At 38.3% G+C, this 15,902-nt stretch overlaps 1 protein-coding gene and 1 pseudogene across 1 annotated transcript in view; one reads left to right on the top strand and one right to left on the bottom strand.

Moving 5' to 3' along the window:
• Window positions 1-15,902, top strand: part of LOC114619818 (sperm-associated antigen 16 protein-like) — a 184,903-nt gene that overhangs the window by 6,950 nt on the left and 162,051 nt on the right. Inside the window, exons 2-3 of the mRNA XM_028765743.1 lie at window positions 7,982-8,028; window positions 9,090-9,185. Of these exons, the coding sequence (XP_028621576.1) occupies window positions 7,982-8,028; window positions 9,090-9,185 (143 nt within the window). The remainder of the gene's footprint in view (window positions 1-7,981; window positions 8,029-9,089; window positions 9,186-15,902) is intronic.
• LOC114619926 lies at window positions 4,834-4,957 on the bottom strand (annotated as a pseudogene).

Below are 15,902 nucleotides of genomic sequence, written 5' to 3' on the forward strand. Positions count from 1 at the left end.
TGATGTTTTGTTCTCTCTAAAGATGCTGCTGGCTGTAATTGTTACCTATGAGTGTGTCAGTGGAAGAGTATTTCATGGGAAGGAGTTTGTTTACTGCTTTAAGCTGCAAATTGTTCATTGATTTCTGCCTGTGGCCCATTTGCAGAAGAACATACTTGTGACCCATTAAGGCTGTCATCCATCTCTGCTGTCAATCCAGCTCAAGTGTCTCTCTGAGGCATCTGGTCTTGAAGTTGTGTCTTCTGTGGTACTGTAATCGTGTCTGTGTTCCATGACACTGTCAGCACATGCATTATTATAAACAGTGACCTATCTTCTACTGGAATCCACAAAATCAGGAACTAGGGGAAATTTTGCCTGTTTAGATACTAGCCCTTGCTCCCTCTATGACTAAGTACCAGGGAGTGTTTTGTACTGTGACACTCCCAAGTCCCTAAATTCTTTTTGGAAACATGAATATGTGGCAGAATGAGGCTTTGCAGGGGTGAGAACCTAGAAGAGCAGGAGTTAGAGCTGAGGGCACCAGGAGGGGTGGGAAATGAGATTTGGATTTGGAGTTCAACGTTACCATTATTGTATTCTTTGAAGGAGTAGTGGTCAGATAGTAGGCAGGACTTTTGAACTGCTCAGAGCCAGCTTGGCATCATTAAAACAGTTTTACATCCAAATGCTCACTTATTTTTCCCCAGTGGAAAACAGTTCTGCATAGAAATCACGAAGAGCTTAATTTCCTGAGCGTTCCCTACACAGGACCTCCTGAGAGATTAGCAAACGAGAGAAAGTTGCTCAGTAAAAGCCAGAGCAGAGCTAGTTTTTCCCCTTTTAGACAGTTGTCCGTGACTTGCCCCTTTCCACTCTTGGCTAGATTGCTCTCCAGAGGAATGCTTTCCAAGCTTTTTCACAAGTGATGCTCCATCAGATTCTCCTTCATTTCATCTCTCAGGCTGTCCCAAGGGTCAGGGGGCGGGGTCAGTATCCAAACGTAGTTCAGTCTCCTTAGGAGGCTCTCCGAGGCTTTGGAAACAGAACACTTCCATGTGCTGCGCACTTATCTGTTTTCACTGGGTGGGTCATGAATTGGCATCTGACTAAAAACCTATCTTTACCCCATCACTAGAGAAGTTACTGTCAGGATTGTGGCTTCAAGTTTTAAGTCTGTGAGACTCTCAGGGTGCGCTGTACTGCTGTGTCTCTCATTCCTGTTTTCCTTCTTATACATTCACTGAGGTCTGTATTTCCAGGAACAAGCACATTTTTATGTCACCACAGAATCACTTAGTATTAGTTTGTGCATCTGGCCATGTGTTGCTAGCTATCCAGACAACAGATGGATACAAATATCCACGCCAAAGTGCAGCTGCTTTGTCACCAGTATTGTACCAGTGCATGTGAGATGAGTTCCTCTGGGAAGCTTTTCTGTACAGATCATGTTGTGTGCATACTTAAAGATATCTGTCAAAGAGTGTATCAGCTCCTCTTTTGGATGCTTTGCTCTGATTAGACCTTTCTTCTTATTAATCCTTGGCCTTGGTTAAATGAATGGTCAGCTCTATAGCCTCCAGCTGTTTTATACGTCTGTCTCCTTTGTGGTGCTCAAATTGAGCTATTGAAATGATTTTATTTAGCTGCTGGGAAGGTTCCCCTGAGAGTTGGAAAACAAACATGTGAGTTCATTACCCAGGATATTGAAAACAAAATTTTGTATTTATATTATCCAATATATTAATAAACCCCATATTCTTACTGTGCCAGTGTAGAAACAGTATATGACAGAGAATTTTTGGAATTTAACTCAAGAAACTTTGTCTCTGTCATTTATAGTCATGCAATCCCTAGGAAATCTTTTAAATTCAATTTCTTAATTTTCATCTTAGAGATGACTGGGACATTGAATCTCATAGAGACATTTTGAAAATAAACATTGCTATAGTCCATGAGAAACGCTTCAGTGGTTTATAAAGTGCTACTTTTCTTATAATCTGCTATTTTTTTATTGTGGGGAAGCAATAGGTTCTTCATGATTAAAATTTATTGTCTAGGATATTTGCTGGATAGGAGGATAGGAATTGAGTGTTATCTGACACTGCCAGTTTTCTGAGGACAAATCACATTTTCATCTCTGTATTACCATTTTAACAACTCGCTGTGGCATTAGTCCTCATAGGGGCAGCATGTGCTTATTTGTAGTTTTAAAGTATGTGCAGAGGATTTCGGAGTATTTATTTTGTTTAGAAATGTATGTATGTTTAGGAAGAATGACATTATTGTCTGGAGACTTGCTGACAAGACATGCTATTGAAGTCACCTTGGGGTAGCCACTTTTCAGAAGAGACTAATGTCCTTTGGCTGAGTAAAGGAAATTTTAAGTAAATAAAAATATAGCATAAAATGCAAATCTAGAGCCAGAGGGAAATTTACAATGGCTTGCTTGTTTTTGCCCCTTTATCTAAACATGCTTCTGACCTCCTCCATGTTCCTGGGTGGGCCCATCCTCCTGCTTGGCTCCATCCCGCTGCCTATCTGATGTCTCACCTTCTAGTTCCTGCCTCAGCCACAGGGCAATCAGCTTTAATTGACAGGTGTTGCATCCATACAATACACAAGAGATTTTCTCTATAGGTTCCCAGTCGATGGTGCTAAGGTAGTATGTCTTGTTGAAAGAAGAATGTCATTGGAGGTGAAGGTGTTTTATCCCAGCAACAGAAAAGCAACTAATACAATGTATTTGCTTCCTATAGTCATGTTTTAAAAATGGTTGATTTAGTTAGCATACAGAATAATTGGCTCCACTATGATATTTTACACATTTATACCTGCACTTTGATTCATCACCCTCTTAGTATCACCCTCTCTCATTCTGTCCTCCCATCTCCCATTGATCTTGGCCTGATACTATGTACTTTGACATCATGGACTTGAGGTGCATATATTGATAATACAGATCTAGATATCTCACATGAGAGAAAGCATGCAGCATGTGTCCTTCTGAGTCTCTTGTGCTTTTAATATGATGATCTTCAGTTCTGTTTTCCTGAAAATGACATGGTTTTTAATCTTTATAGCTCAACAGAATTCCATCGGGTATGTATATGTGTAATATTTACTTTATCAGTTTATGTTAATGGATGTCTAAGCCACTCCTGTGCTTTGGCCTTTGTGTACAGAGATGCTGTACAGGTATTTCCTTGTTTGCTGACTTCAGTCCCTTTGGGTTTATATTCAGGAATGATAGCCTGGATCATGAGTTAGCTTTGATTTCCTGGCTTTCTCTTTCTTCCTTTCTTTCTTTTATAGCTCTTCATTTGGAGTAATGGGACTACTAAAATCTATGCTCTTTGAAAAAAATCAAGTATGTGACACATTATTGTCACATGGGCCCCATGCACTAGGCTTCCAGAACTTACTCACTTCATGATCAGAAATGTGTTCTCTTTAATCAACATCTATGTTTTTTCTCTACCCATAACCTGTGGTAACTATCTTCTACTTTGTTTTTCTTTTCCTTTAAAAAGAAACCTTTTATTGGTTGTTTGTGAGTTTCACATTGTGCACCCCAGTCCCACTCATCTCCCCTTCCCCTTGTACCTGTCCTCCACCCTTGCAACCTTCCTACTAGCAGAGAAAAAAACAATTTCATTGTGGAAGTTGTAGTGTGCCACAGTGTGTCCCACAGCCTACCCATTTGTCCCCACGTCTTTGCTTGCAAATGTTCATTGCAATAGCTCATTGGTCTGATAAGAGGACTCTGACCAGTTCTGCCACTCTCATGACCCTGGGGCTAGCTCTTTTGCTCGCCATAGAGGGCAAGGGATGAGGGAGAGGAGGAGGGCATTTCTCTCCCTCTCCCACATTGCTCCAAGGCAGACAAGTTGGTGGGCTAGCTCTCCCATGCTCATACACATGGCTGGCTCATGTGTGCCCTGCCAGCTCTACTGTGCTGCCTGGGTGAGGGGCAGGGCTAGCTCTCCTATCTGCCAATGATGGTGATGGCAAAAGGGAGAGGAGCAGATATCTTCCTTGACAATGCCACCACACAGCAGACAAGAGGCAGGGCCAGCTGTCCCACAGGTCTCCCCTCCAGCCAGCTGGCCCACAACCTTTACATCCAGGGTTAACTCTCACGTCAACTATGCTACCCAGGCAACATGCAGGGCCTGCTTTTCCAAGTGCTACAGTAGGCGAGGGGAAGAACCAACTCTCCCCCTCTCATGACTCAGCTTACCTGCAACTCCTGCTGTGTCAAATACTGCTGCTGGCTAAGGACTGAGTCAGCTTTCCTGTAGGGTCAACTATCCCATAATGTACAGGTGAGGAATGGAACCAGTTTTACACAGCTCTCAGACAACATATCTGCAGGCAGCAGCCCAGACCAGGGACATATGCCTGGCCTTTATGCCTGACCTTTGAAGTAACAGATCACTGCTGCTTCAGGGGTACCAACTGAGTTGTGGCCCACAGTGGCAGCATAGGCCAGGACCCACCATGGTCTCAGGTAGCATCACTGAGTACTCACATCAGTGTGTTCCTGACTAGCCTCAAGTCCCCAGTTCTGCCTCTCTTCATTGTGACCATATCTTTCTATTTTCTTTTTCTTTTCTATTTCTGCACCACTTACTTGCTCCTCTTAGTGGTGCCTGGGGTCTCCAAATACCTGAGATAATTTCAGGATTGGTCTCAGGAGTGCTATGCTTGGCTCATGTATTATGGCAGCAGGAAGCGGTCATCTAGGGCATTGTCTGCCCCCAGCCCCAGTCATGCAAGGTCCAGGACTTGCAATCTCAGGCTATCTCCCTGTCTGGGTCCCACAGCACTGGTTGTCTCACGCTTTCAGTGCATGTTAGGCTACTAATTATTCAGATGTTCACAGATCAGAATGCTGACATAGCTTCTCTCTTTCTGTCTCCTCAAGATGCACATGTGATACAACAGTGACACTTGCATTGTTTCTAGGGGCAGAGTACTTTCTGTTTGTTTAAGTTGAACAATTTGTAGTTTCCAGATGCAAGTGAGATCCCACATGTTTCTTTGTCTCTGATTTATTTTTGTTTGGGTTACTGTCTTCCAGGTTCAACTAGACTGCAATAATCAGTGTTTGCTTATTGTTCTTTTAAGCCATAAGTGATTGGAAATTTGTTATGCATCAATATAGAGTAAACACAGAGTTTGGACACTGAGTGCTAACCTAAGTATCAGAGTGGCCATGGAACTAAGATTACACATACATTCAGAGGACTTAAAATTGGTGAAGAAGAAGTAACTTAGTAATATGGCAGCCAGCATCTTGGTGCTCTGTAAGGAACTGCTGGCCAGGCATTATAGGAGGAGAAAGAAAATCCTACTGGGGATTATTTTGCAGCAAGAGATAACTAGCTGGAGTATTCATTCATGTCTCTCCTTGGAATATTTAATTTGGATCCATTGAAGTTATGAAATAGATTTCAGGCATACACAATCTGTGTATATTTGTTGCTTCATCTTTCAACTAGTTATTTTAAAGACTAATTACTTTCACCATGTTACTGGGAGAGACACTCATGCTTGACCACAGAATACTGACGGTTTGGCAAGTATCTGGTCCTTGAGGATTGGTCATAGGTGAGTTAGGATTAAGGATCTCATGTGAGTAACAGGAATAGAGAGATAGTGCAAAGCGATGGGTGATGACGGAACTGAGTGCTAAGAATGTACTTAGAGGCCTAGAATCCCATGTGAGGCAAGTGGCAAACACGTCTAGCATTTACTCAGCACAGAAAACCCTGCAGACCATGTTGAGGTGGCAGCATCACAGAGCCTAAAATCTAGGGCTGATTCTCAACCTTGATCCAAGGTCTTGAAAGGTGTATCTTTGATATTTGACTTGTAAAATGGAGAGAATAACTCCAGCTCATTACAGTATGAGGTGTTATTGTCTTAGTACATGGGAAATAGGTAGGTCCATGCCTAGTTCTTATTAAATACTATGTGCCATCTATTCTTGTTATAAATAACAGAACCTGTTATTCATATATATATATATATGTATATATATATTCATATATATGTATATTCATATCTATCTATCTATCTATATATATATATATATATATATATATATATATATATATATATATAGATATATTTCAGACACAAAACAATGTAATCACCAGAAAAAATAAAAAAAATGGGCTAATTTCATCTTTGATTTTAGTAAACATTATGTATATTCAAGTGACTATTTCACAGTATTTAAGCTTAGAATCTCAATTCAAGAGTAATAATTCTAAAAATGTAAGCAACCAATCAACTGAAAAAAAATATGCTCCTGAGGCTATTGCAGGCATTCATTATTATTTCCTTGAGTGTAGCATTAGTTTAAATATTTCATTGGTTAGTAGAGTAACACAGCACTTAAAGTTCTCATAGCAGCACTTCTAGAACTCCTTGTTGCTGGAATCATTCCTTTGTAACAAAATATGGAGACAAAGAGTAGAGAAGAGACTGAAGGAAAGGCCATTCAGAGACTGCCCCACCTGGGGATCCATCCAGTATGCAGACACCAAACACAGAAACTACTGGTGATGCCAAGAAGTGCTTGATGATAGGAGCCTGATATAGCTGTCTCCTGAGAGGCTCTGCCAGAGCCTGACCAATACAGAGGCAGATGCTTGCAGCCAACCATTGGTCTGAGCATGGAGACCGCAATGGAGGAGTTAGAGAAAGGACTGAAGGAACTGAAGGGATTTGGAACCCCATAGGAAGAACAACAATATCAACCAACCAGACCACCCAGAGTTTTTAGGGACTAAACCACCAACCAAAGAGTACACATGGAGGAACCCATGGCTCCAGCTCCATATGTAGCAGAGGATGGACTTGTTGGGCATCAATGGGAGTAGAGGCCCTTGGTCCTGTGGAGGCTCGATGCCCCAGTGTAGGGGAATTTGAGGATGCTGAGGCAGGAGTGGGCAGAATGGCGGAACACCCTCATAGAAGCAGGAGGAAGGGAGATTGGATAGGGGATTTCGGGGGGACGAAACTGGAAAAGGGGATAACATTTGAAATATAAATAAAGAAAATATCCAATTAAGAATAACATTTTGGGCTTTATGAACTATTGAATTAATTACTATGTTAGCTTATATATGCTAAACATTTAGGGAAACTTTAAGCAGAACTTAATTAGAAACCTAGATGTATTTCAAAGGTGGGATTTAGGTTTTATTTGTATAAACATTAATATGTCTTTCACTTATTCTTCAATATTGGTGTGCCTACTGTGTTCTTCATTACAATACGTCCAGCCAAGTAATGTCATGTTACATTTTCAAGCCTTTGAAAATTCAGTGTTTATTCAGATAATTAGAAAATGTACTATTTTCTTACAGTTTCTTATTCATTGTTATGTGAGAGCTTGCACACATACACATGTCCAAATGTGTGTGTGTGTGTGTGTGTGTGTGTGTGTGTGAAGTTCAGTCATACTCATGCCATGGTATGGAGATCAGAGGGCAACCTCCAGTATCTGTCCCCACTTTCTACCCTTTAGGAGAAGGTGACTGTTGTTCATTGCTGCCCTTCTACCTAGCTGCCCTTTGAGCATTCCATCCCATCTGCTTTTATATGGGTTTTGAGTCTCTGAATGAGAGTCTTCATGGTTGCATATCCAGCAGACTACCAACTGGGTACATACCCAGCCTTCTTCTTAACTCATGTAATCTTAATGATATTCTGTATTTTTTTGAAATAATTTTAGAATCAAACTGGAAATTATAAGGTAATATTCATTCAAGCAGATATAAATTTAATTTCCCATGGACTAATTGAAGTTATTTGAATCTAAATTTATAAGCCTTATGGAGAAAAAAGGTTGAAAATTAAATTACATCTATTTACAAATTTCATATTGAAGTAATTAGATCCGGTACTGTGTTTGAAGTAAGATAATTTTAATATAATAACATTATTCCACTTCTTTTGCATTTAAACTTGACAAAATACTCAGAGGTCACCATCACTGAAACATCGGAAGATGAATGCGAATATGAAGAGGTAACTTGTTAGCTTTACATCTGAGTGGGTTCACTGTAGTCATTCCTATGAATGGTTTGTCTTATTTTCTGCAGCATATAATGACTTTATTTAAGATAAACTAGTTTTTGAACAGAAGTTATCTCTTGGCTGATTATGAGTGAGTTGGGAGAAGGCCTCTTAAGCCTGCACACAGGCAGGGACTGTTTTGGTTCCCCCAGCATCACTCCTTACGCTCAGCTCCTGTGACCTCCCTTGTCTGTGGCACATAGATCACATCCCCACATGGGAACCTTCCCATCATCCACATTATTCGTAGCAGGGATTGCCAGGTTGCCAGCACCATTTGGAACTCAGGCCTCTGCTTTCTTCTATCCTCACTTTAGTTCTGTAAAATATGCTCTTTCCTGTCTCAGCATTTTCCTTTAGTTCCTTGTTCTCATCAAAATCTGCCACTACTTCTGAGACTTGAATATAAAGTCATTTTTAGGTTTCAGAAACTGAACAGAACAGTGTTGAAGAGAGCCTGGCAGCCTGTGGCCTAGATAGGCAAGGGGCTTGTTACTTATACGTACTTAGTTAAACTCTGCAATGAAAAGCTTTACTTTAGAAAGAAATTTTCTGAAATTAAATGTAGATATGTTTCCTTATGTTTCCATATCAGCACTAATTAAAACTGATGTTTTTTTATTTAGTTGTATAATTTATTTCCTCAGTACAAGAGGCTGTGTGAGACCTGCTTAATATTATGCCCTATTTCTTGGGTTTAGATGCATGGTCAACTATAGTGTAAAGATTGGTCTGGAAAACTCTATAAATAAAGATTATGTTTTAAATTACTTTATTGTAGTCTGTTGTTATGATTGTTATGTTACTATTATCATCATTACTGATTTCTTATTGTGCTTAGATTATAAATGAAAGTTTATTATATATTTATATGGAAACAATAGTATACTGAAGGTTGGGAATTAAACATGGTTTGAAGTACTACAGGATGACTGAGAATGCATTCCTCATATAAGCTGGGGACTGCTCTGTGGTACTTGACATCTCTGCCCATTCTTCCTGCTCCTGTCTAGATACCAGATGACAATTTCAGCATTCCGGAGGGAGAAGAAGATCTGGCAAAGGCAATTCACATGGTTGGAGAGCAGGCCACAGACCTCCACATTTTGGTGAGAATTTGAATACTACTCTAGCTCGTAATTCAAAGTGAATACATTTACATAAAGCTTTGAGAGGAGCAACTTCAAATTATTAAACAAAATGCTATCGTCTGAAGTATCTTTTCTTTTTTATTAATTTTCATAACACTGCCACCTAAAGTAAGCTTTATTTATTCTTTGCAACATCTACAAACAATGTCTACTCTTATGAGTTTTCAACAACTAATACCTTTCCTGAGAACTGATTAATCCAATAAGAGATTAAACCAAAATTATTCAACACTGATGTTGAATGTATCAACTACAGATTATTATGTAGTAGGCTTTATATGAATTTTGTGTCTTTCTTTGCCAAGAAGTATCAAGAATATATGAAATGTTTTACATTTCATGACACTATCTTTTTTGGGACTTTAATTTGTTAAGAGTAAAATAAGAAATTATGTGTGATTATAATATGAAATACAGCAAATAAGACTCTTGATGTTTTTATAACATTCAAAAGAATATTTAAAAAATTGACCATAATTTAGTTAGCCTGGAAAACACTTCACAATTTCATAGTAATATTAATTTAAAAGGATGCAAGTTTGGGTTCTTCAGTGCAAGATGGTCTGTTAAACTTTGTTCTTCTTATATAAATTTTATCTTCTTTATATTTAGTAGACTTCTATTCTAGAAATATATTCAATTTTCCAATACTCTATATACATAACAATTAAAAGTAGATTTAAAAGAAAGAATCTGTGTGTCCACAATTTATTATATCCTGTTATGATTGCAGTGATGTAACTCATAGTGAAGAATTTTGTAATGAAACCAGTGGATAAGTTCCTTCTAGGAGGATAAGACATGGGTTTCCTATCCTATTAGTCTGTTGGGTGTATCAATGTTATGAATTATCAGAAAAAAAAATAAAACACAACCTTTTGATGAAGTAAACGTCATGTTTAGCCACTGGTGACCTTACCTCTTAATTTACCATTTCATTAATAAGGACCATGGATTGAACTCTGAATAAAATATATGTGTTTTATATTTAAAGTGATTTTTAAAAGCATGGAAATATAGATAATGCCATTGATTTATTAATTATACTTTATACTACAGTCTTTTCCAAGTGCTGATATAAGTAGTTAGGAATATATGTGCATATGGTTATATGTAGGCATGAATGCATGTATATCTCTGTATGTATTTCTTAGAGATGGTCAGTATATAATTTTATAAAAGGAAAGGCTTACTTAGAATTTAGTTGAATTTCCTTATCTAAAGTTTCTTGTAAGTATAGTATCTTTTTTTTACAAACTTTGATTCTTGTTTATTTTACTATCTTTTGTAGTAACAACATATCTAATGATTTCCAATTTTTATTAGAATTTTTATTTTTAAATATTAGAATAAAATTATGTTTAAATTTCTGACAGTTTGGCCTTCTTTACTTCTTTATCACCTTCTCTAAGACATTCAGAAGAATAAAGCCATTTCTTGAGAATGTTTATGCCCTTTTTGAGAAGTCTAAGTGGTGACTGGCCCATGTTACAGCATTGTATTCACATCTGTTCCCAGAGCATGATGGACCTTAAGTGCCACTCTTCTCACTCATAGTTTTATTCTGTTTTGGAAAGTGTGTTATTTTTCACAGGATCTGTATGTTAGTATATAAAAGCTTTATTGTTTGCTGGGGGAGATAGAGGCAGGTAGGTGGGTCTCTGTCAGTTCGAGGTCAGCCTGCTTTCATAGTGAGTTCCAGGACAGCCAGGGCTACAGAATAAACCCTGTTTGAAACTCCCCACCAAAGTTTTAGTGTAGTCAATTATGGTGAGATACTGTGGTAGTATATGTTGTAGGGGCAGAAGCAGGAGGCAGTAGGCGGGAGGCAGGAGGAGGGAGACAGGAGGAGGCAGGAGGCTGGAGGCAGAGACAGAGGCAGAGGCAGTATCCTGAGTTCGAGGCTAGCTAGGCTACACTATAAATGAAATTTTATTGTAATTATTTTAAGAGAAATAAGGATGTATTTCAGAATTTAAATTTTCATATGATAAATCTTTAATGTTATAGCTCATTTAAACAATCTGTCTGGAGTCCTCAATAATTTCGAAGAGTTTAATAGTATTCTAAATAAAAAAGTATGAAAAGCCTCATGGGCATTTTTAGAAACTACAGAGAATACACTCCCTTTTAGTCTGTGGTTCTATTTCTCTTCTTTCAGTTTTCCTAATTCTTTCTCTCATGTATCTTATATAAAATGACTGTTCACATTTATTGAAAAATTATACTCTAAAATATTTTTCAATTACTTTAAGAATTAGCATCAGAAAAAGTGATACTTTAGTATACTGAGAATTAAACCTAAGGCTTTGTGTTTGCTATGCCCCAGCCTCATGTCAAAATTTTTGTGCTAAAATGTGGTGTTATAAAAATTATAGTCATGAATTAGTGATTTTATTTAATTGAGAAGTTGATCTCATGAGAGATCAGTATTTTCAATCTTATCATATTAAATATGTGAAACAATTTTATTAGTTACAGACTCAATGATTAAGTCACACTGAAAATATTTGCTATTGAGCTCATTTGTTCTTGATGTATACATTTAACTTGGGTTAAATAACAAGAAACCGTATGTCCAAAGTCTGGACCATGGCTTATCTATGCCAGTATAGTTGACTTTATATGAATTAAGGAGTTGATGGGGTGAAAGCCCAAATAAAGTGAGTTTTATATTTTAAGACTGTTTGTGTTGTAATTAACTTTCTTTACTCACTAGTAAATGTTAGTTTTTAAACTTATTGACTCTACATCATTTAAAGATACATCAGCATACTTAGTTTTAATACATGACTCAGTGCTTCTCTGCAATTCAATAGCTGAGCTTTTAGGTCCTGTAAAGTTTTTACACTGGATAATCTTTTATACCCTTCTTCTTGCCCACTTAGGATATCTTAGGTCAATATTCTGTCTCCTTTTCTCAAATTACTACCTGCTGCTCATTCCAACCTTCCTTTAGTTTCCATCTAAAAATATTTCCAAATGAAAATCTCAAGTTTATCTGTTGTTAAAGTCTTCATTTTTTCTAGCCTTTCACCTACCCTTTGGCATGCTTCCAGGCTAGTTTTCCAAGCATGTCTAAGTCTAACTTAGTTTTCAGTAGCTTTTGGGTCCATGTGAATAGACTAATGATGTATAGCAGCCCCCTAGGCATTTTTAGAAACTTCAGAGAATTTTCTCCCTTTTACTCTGTTTTTCTTCTTGTTTTCCCAATTCTCATCCTTCTTGTATAGAAATGACTTTTCACATTTGTTGAACAAAAAGTTGAATAAAGCATTTATTATTATATAATGAGTGGATATTTTTAGAAATAATACTGATCCCTATCCTAGTAGTTATACAGTTTTTCTGTTCTAGTTATTATTATAACTACTAAGACATGACCCCAGTCACATGGTCCTTAGTTTCTTCAGCAATCCTCAAGGATATTAATTATGAGAGTTTAGATAGTTTTGTGTACTCTTTAAAAAATAGATTTAGAAAGGATACACCAAATTATTGGTCTCTAATTAATCAATTAAACTGTATACATTTATAACAATTTACTTTGAAATAATGTATTTTTTAATTATATGTAAGGGATTGTGTCTGTGTGGGTATGTGCACATGAGTGCAGGTACCTGCTGAGGCCAGAAGAGGGCATGCAACCTTTGAGCTTGAGTTACAGGTAGTAACCTCTCCACATGGGTGCTGGGAACTGAACATGGGTCCTCTGGTGGAGCATTCCCTACCCCATTTCTTTAGCAATTGTCAATGTGTGTGTGTGTGTGTGTGTGTGTGTGTGTGTTTCAAATTTTACTCCACCTTGCCACTTCTTTTAGTGTCAAAGCAACTACTGGGAATGAGCATCTTTCTTCAATTTTGCACAAGGCTTTTAAAGGAACAGTTTAGAGCGTATGGTGATCCTTTTGCCCTGGATGCATTTCTTTATTAATATCCTTTACATTCTATGTAGCATTTCCAGCTAAGAAAGAGAAATAGGAAATAAATATACTACTGAGTTTTTTGTAGACCTCCTTTCCCAACAATCAGCAAATGAACTAATGATTTCTGAATAATGACTTTAAGATGGTGGTGGGTTGTAGCTTTCTTGTCACTGTGACAGAATGCTTGTTGCAAATAACAAGTGAGAAAACTTTCTTTTGCTTAGCATTTTAGAGGTGTCAAATATGGAAGGGAAGGCATGGTGGAGCAGCTCACATGATAGTGGGAAGGAAGCAGAGTTAGAGTGGAACCCTACTTGCAAGGGGCTAGGCCAAGATAAAGCCCTCTAGGACATGCTTCTGATCATCTCTGGCTTTTATTCAGATCCCTGCTTCCAAAGTACCATACCCTCTCAACAGTCTACTCATCCATCTTATATAGCTTTATTCTGTATGTGAATAAACCATTCATTAGAGCAGAGACCTCATAATTTTACTGTCTCTGGAAACATCCTCACAAATATTACTTATCTCCTAGACCCTTTTCATTCTAACAAAGTAGACAATCAAGCTTAACAGTCCCTCAACCCCAATGTAGTTTTATATGCTTTTAATGTAATTTTATTCATTATTTATTAAATATCTCCATATTTCTCATAAAGGTATTGAAATGTGTTCTGTCACAATACTATTGTGGGTCTGGATACCTTAAATATCAGTAGCAACTCTTCAGCTGTCCCATGCAGCCTGAATGTTATCATGGCTGACTAATGGCCAGTGGTTATATTTAAGCCTCTATGGAGGTGGTGGATTTAGTCACTTCCATTATGATGGAATCTTAGTACATACTCCTTCCATCAAATGCTAATCCTGCTGTGGTATTTCGAAAACACAAGGTACCAAAATTGTTATATTATTTAGTAATATTTGAAAGAGTCAACAGGTCTCTTCATTTCTTTTTTCTTTGTTATTCAGTTTGCTCTATTGTATGTACTAAAAGGGAGACCTTACCTCTGTATAGTCCTTCAGAGGACCTAATCTTACTCTTGCCTTAGAACCTTTGTAATTGCTGATGCTGTTTCTGGCTGTGGTCTTGGATTGTGTTCAGATATTCCTTAATTCAGTGTTGATCATAGTTCAGAAGGACACATTCCCGACTGGTAAAATCTTGAAAGCTCAAATCCCCAAGACCAGTTTCTGTTGAAAAAAAAAAAAAAGGCTCTATAACAAGGATGGAAAGTTAACTTCTGAGGATGGAATTAGTGATCTTTGGTTATTCAAAGGATACTTGCTGTCTTGGTGTTACTATTGCTGTGATAAAACACTGACAAAAGCAAATTTGGGAGAAAATTAATTTTAGCTTACAGTTCCACATCACAGTCCATCACTAAGGTAAGTAAGGATAGGAACTCAAGCAGGATAAGAACGTAGAGGCAGGAGCTGACACAGAGGCTGTGGAGGAGTCCTGCTTACTGGCTTGCTCTTCATGGCTTGCTCAGCCTGCATTCTTATAGTATCCAGGACCACCATCCCAGGAGTAGCACCACCTACAGTGAGTTCTGAGTACTCAATGGCTTTTTTTTCCCTGAATGTTTATTTTTCTTTCATACAATGCATCCAGACTGAACTTTCTCTTCCTCCACTCCTCTCAGTACCCCCACCTTCTCTTTTCCCCAGATCCACCTCCCACCCCGACTCCCAATCCAGATTCCTGATCCCCTTCTCCCCCTAAAAATGAGCAGGCCTCCCAGGGACATCAAAGGAACACAGCACAAGATACAGTAAGGCCAAGAACAAATTCTCATATCAAGGAAGGGCGAGGCAACCCAGTAGAATAAAAAGAGTCCCAAAAGCAGGCAAAAGAGTGAGAAACATCTCATTCCCACTGTCAGGAGTCCCCCAAAACACCAAGCCAACAGGCACAGCATGTATGCAGAGGGACTAGGTCAGATTCTCACAGACTCTGTAATTACTGCTTGAGTTTCTGTGAACCCCTGTGAGCCCCGCTTAGTTAAGTCTGAGTTCTTCTGGTTAACCTTTTGATGAAAAGCCATTTCCTGCTTGTTAGTCCTCATCTTCTTTCTTCTCTGAAGCCCTCTCAATGGCTTTTCTAATCCAAAGTTTAAATGCTACCAGTACCCGTCCCCCAAATAGTCTGTTTTGTCAGTGCATTTTCCTGCTCCCAGTGCCAATCTCTGTTTTATTTATGGAGTCTGTTGCTGTGATGAAACATGATGGCCAAAGACTCTTGAGAAGGAAAGGGTTTATTTAATCTAACAGCTTGTATTTCATCATCCAGGAAAGTTAAGACAGTGACTTGAGACAGGACGTTGGAAGCAGAAGTTGATGCAGAAGCCATGAAGAATGCTGTTTACTAGCTTGCCTAACCTGATTTCTTATACCATCTAGGACCACCCACACAAAGTGGTGCCACCCTTGTCACCTAAACAGACCCACATCAATTATTAATCAAGAAAATGTCCCATAGTTTTGCCCTCTGGCCAGTCTGGTAGGGGTATTTTTCTGGATTGATGTTATCTCTTCCCAAATGATCCTAGCCTGTGTCAGGTTGACATAAAAACCAACAAGCACAGTTGCCCAAGTAGCTAATAATCATGTACTAATTCTGTCCCTTCATATATCACTCCATGTATCCTTCAGGTTAGCAGCTTTCTGAATATAAGATGCTGTAGTAGTGGAAATTGGTCCAGCATCACCCAATGGTGAACTCTTCTTTAGGATTTCATTGCTG

This window comes from Grammomys surdaster, unplaced genomic scaffold (assembly GCF_004785775.1).
Source record: "Grammomys surdaster isolate TR1022 unplaced genomic scaffold, NIH_TR_1.0 165, whole genome shotgun sequence".
Classification (NCBI taxonomy): Eukaryota; Metazoa; Chordata; class Mammalia; order Rodentia; family Muridae; genus Grammomys; species Grammomys surdaster.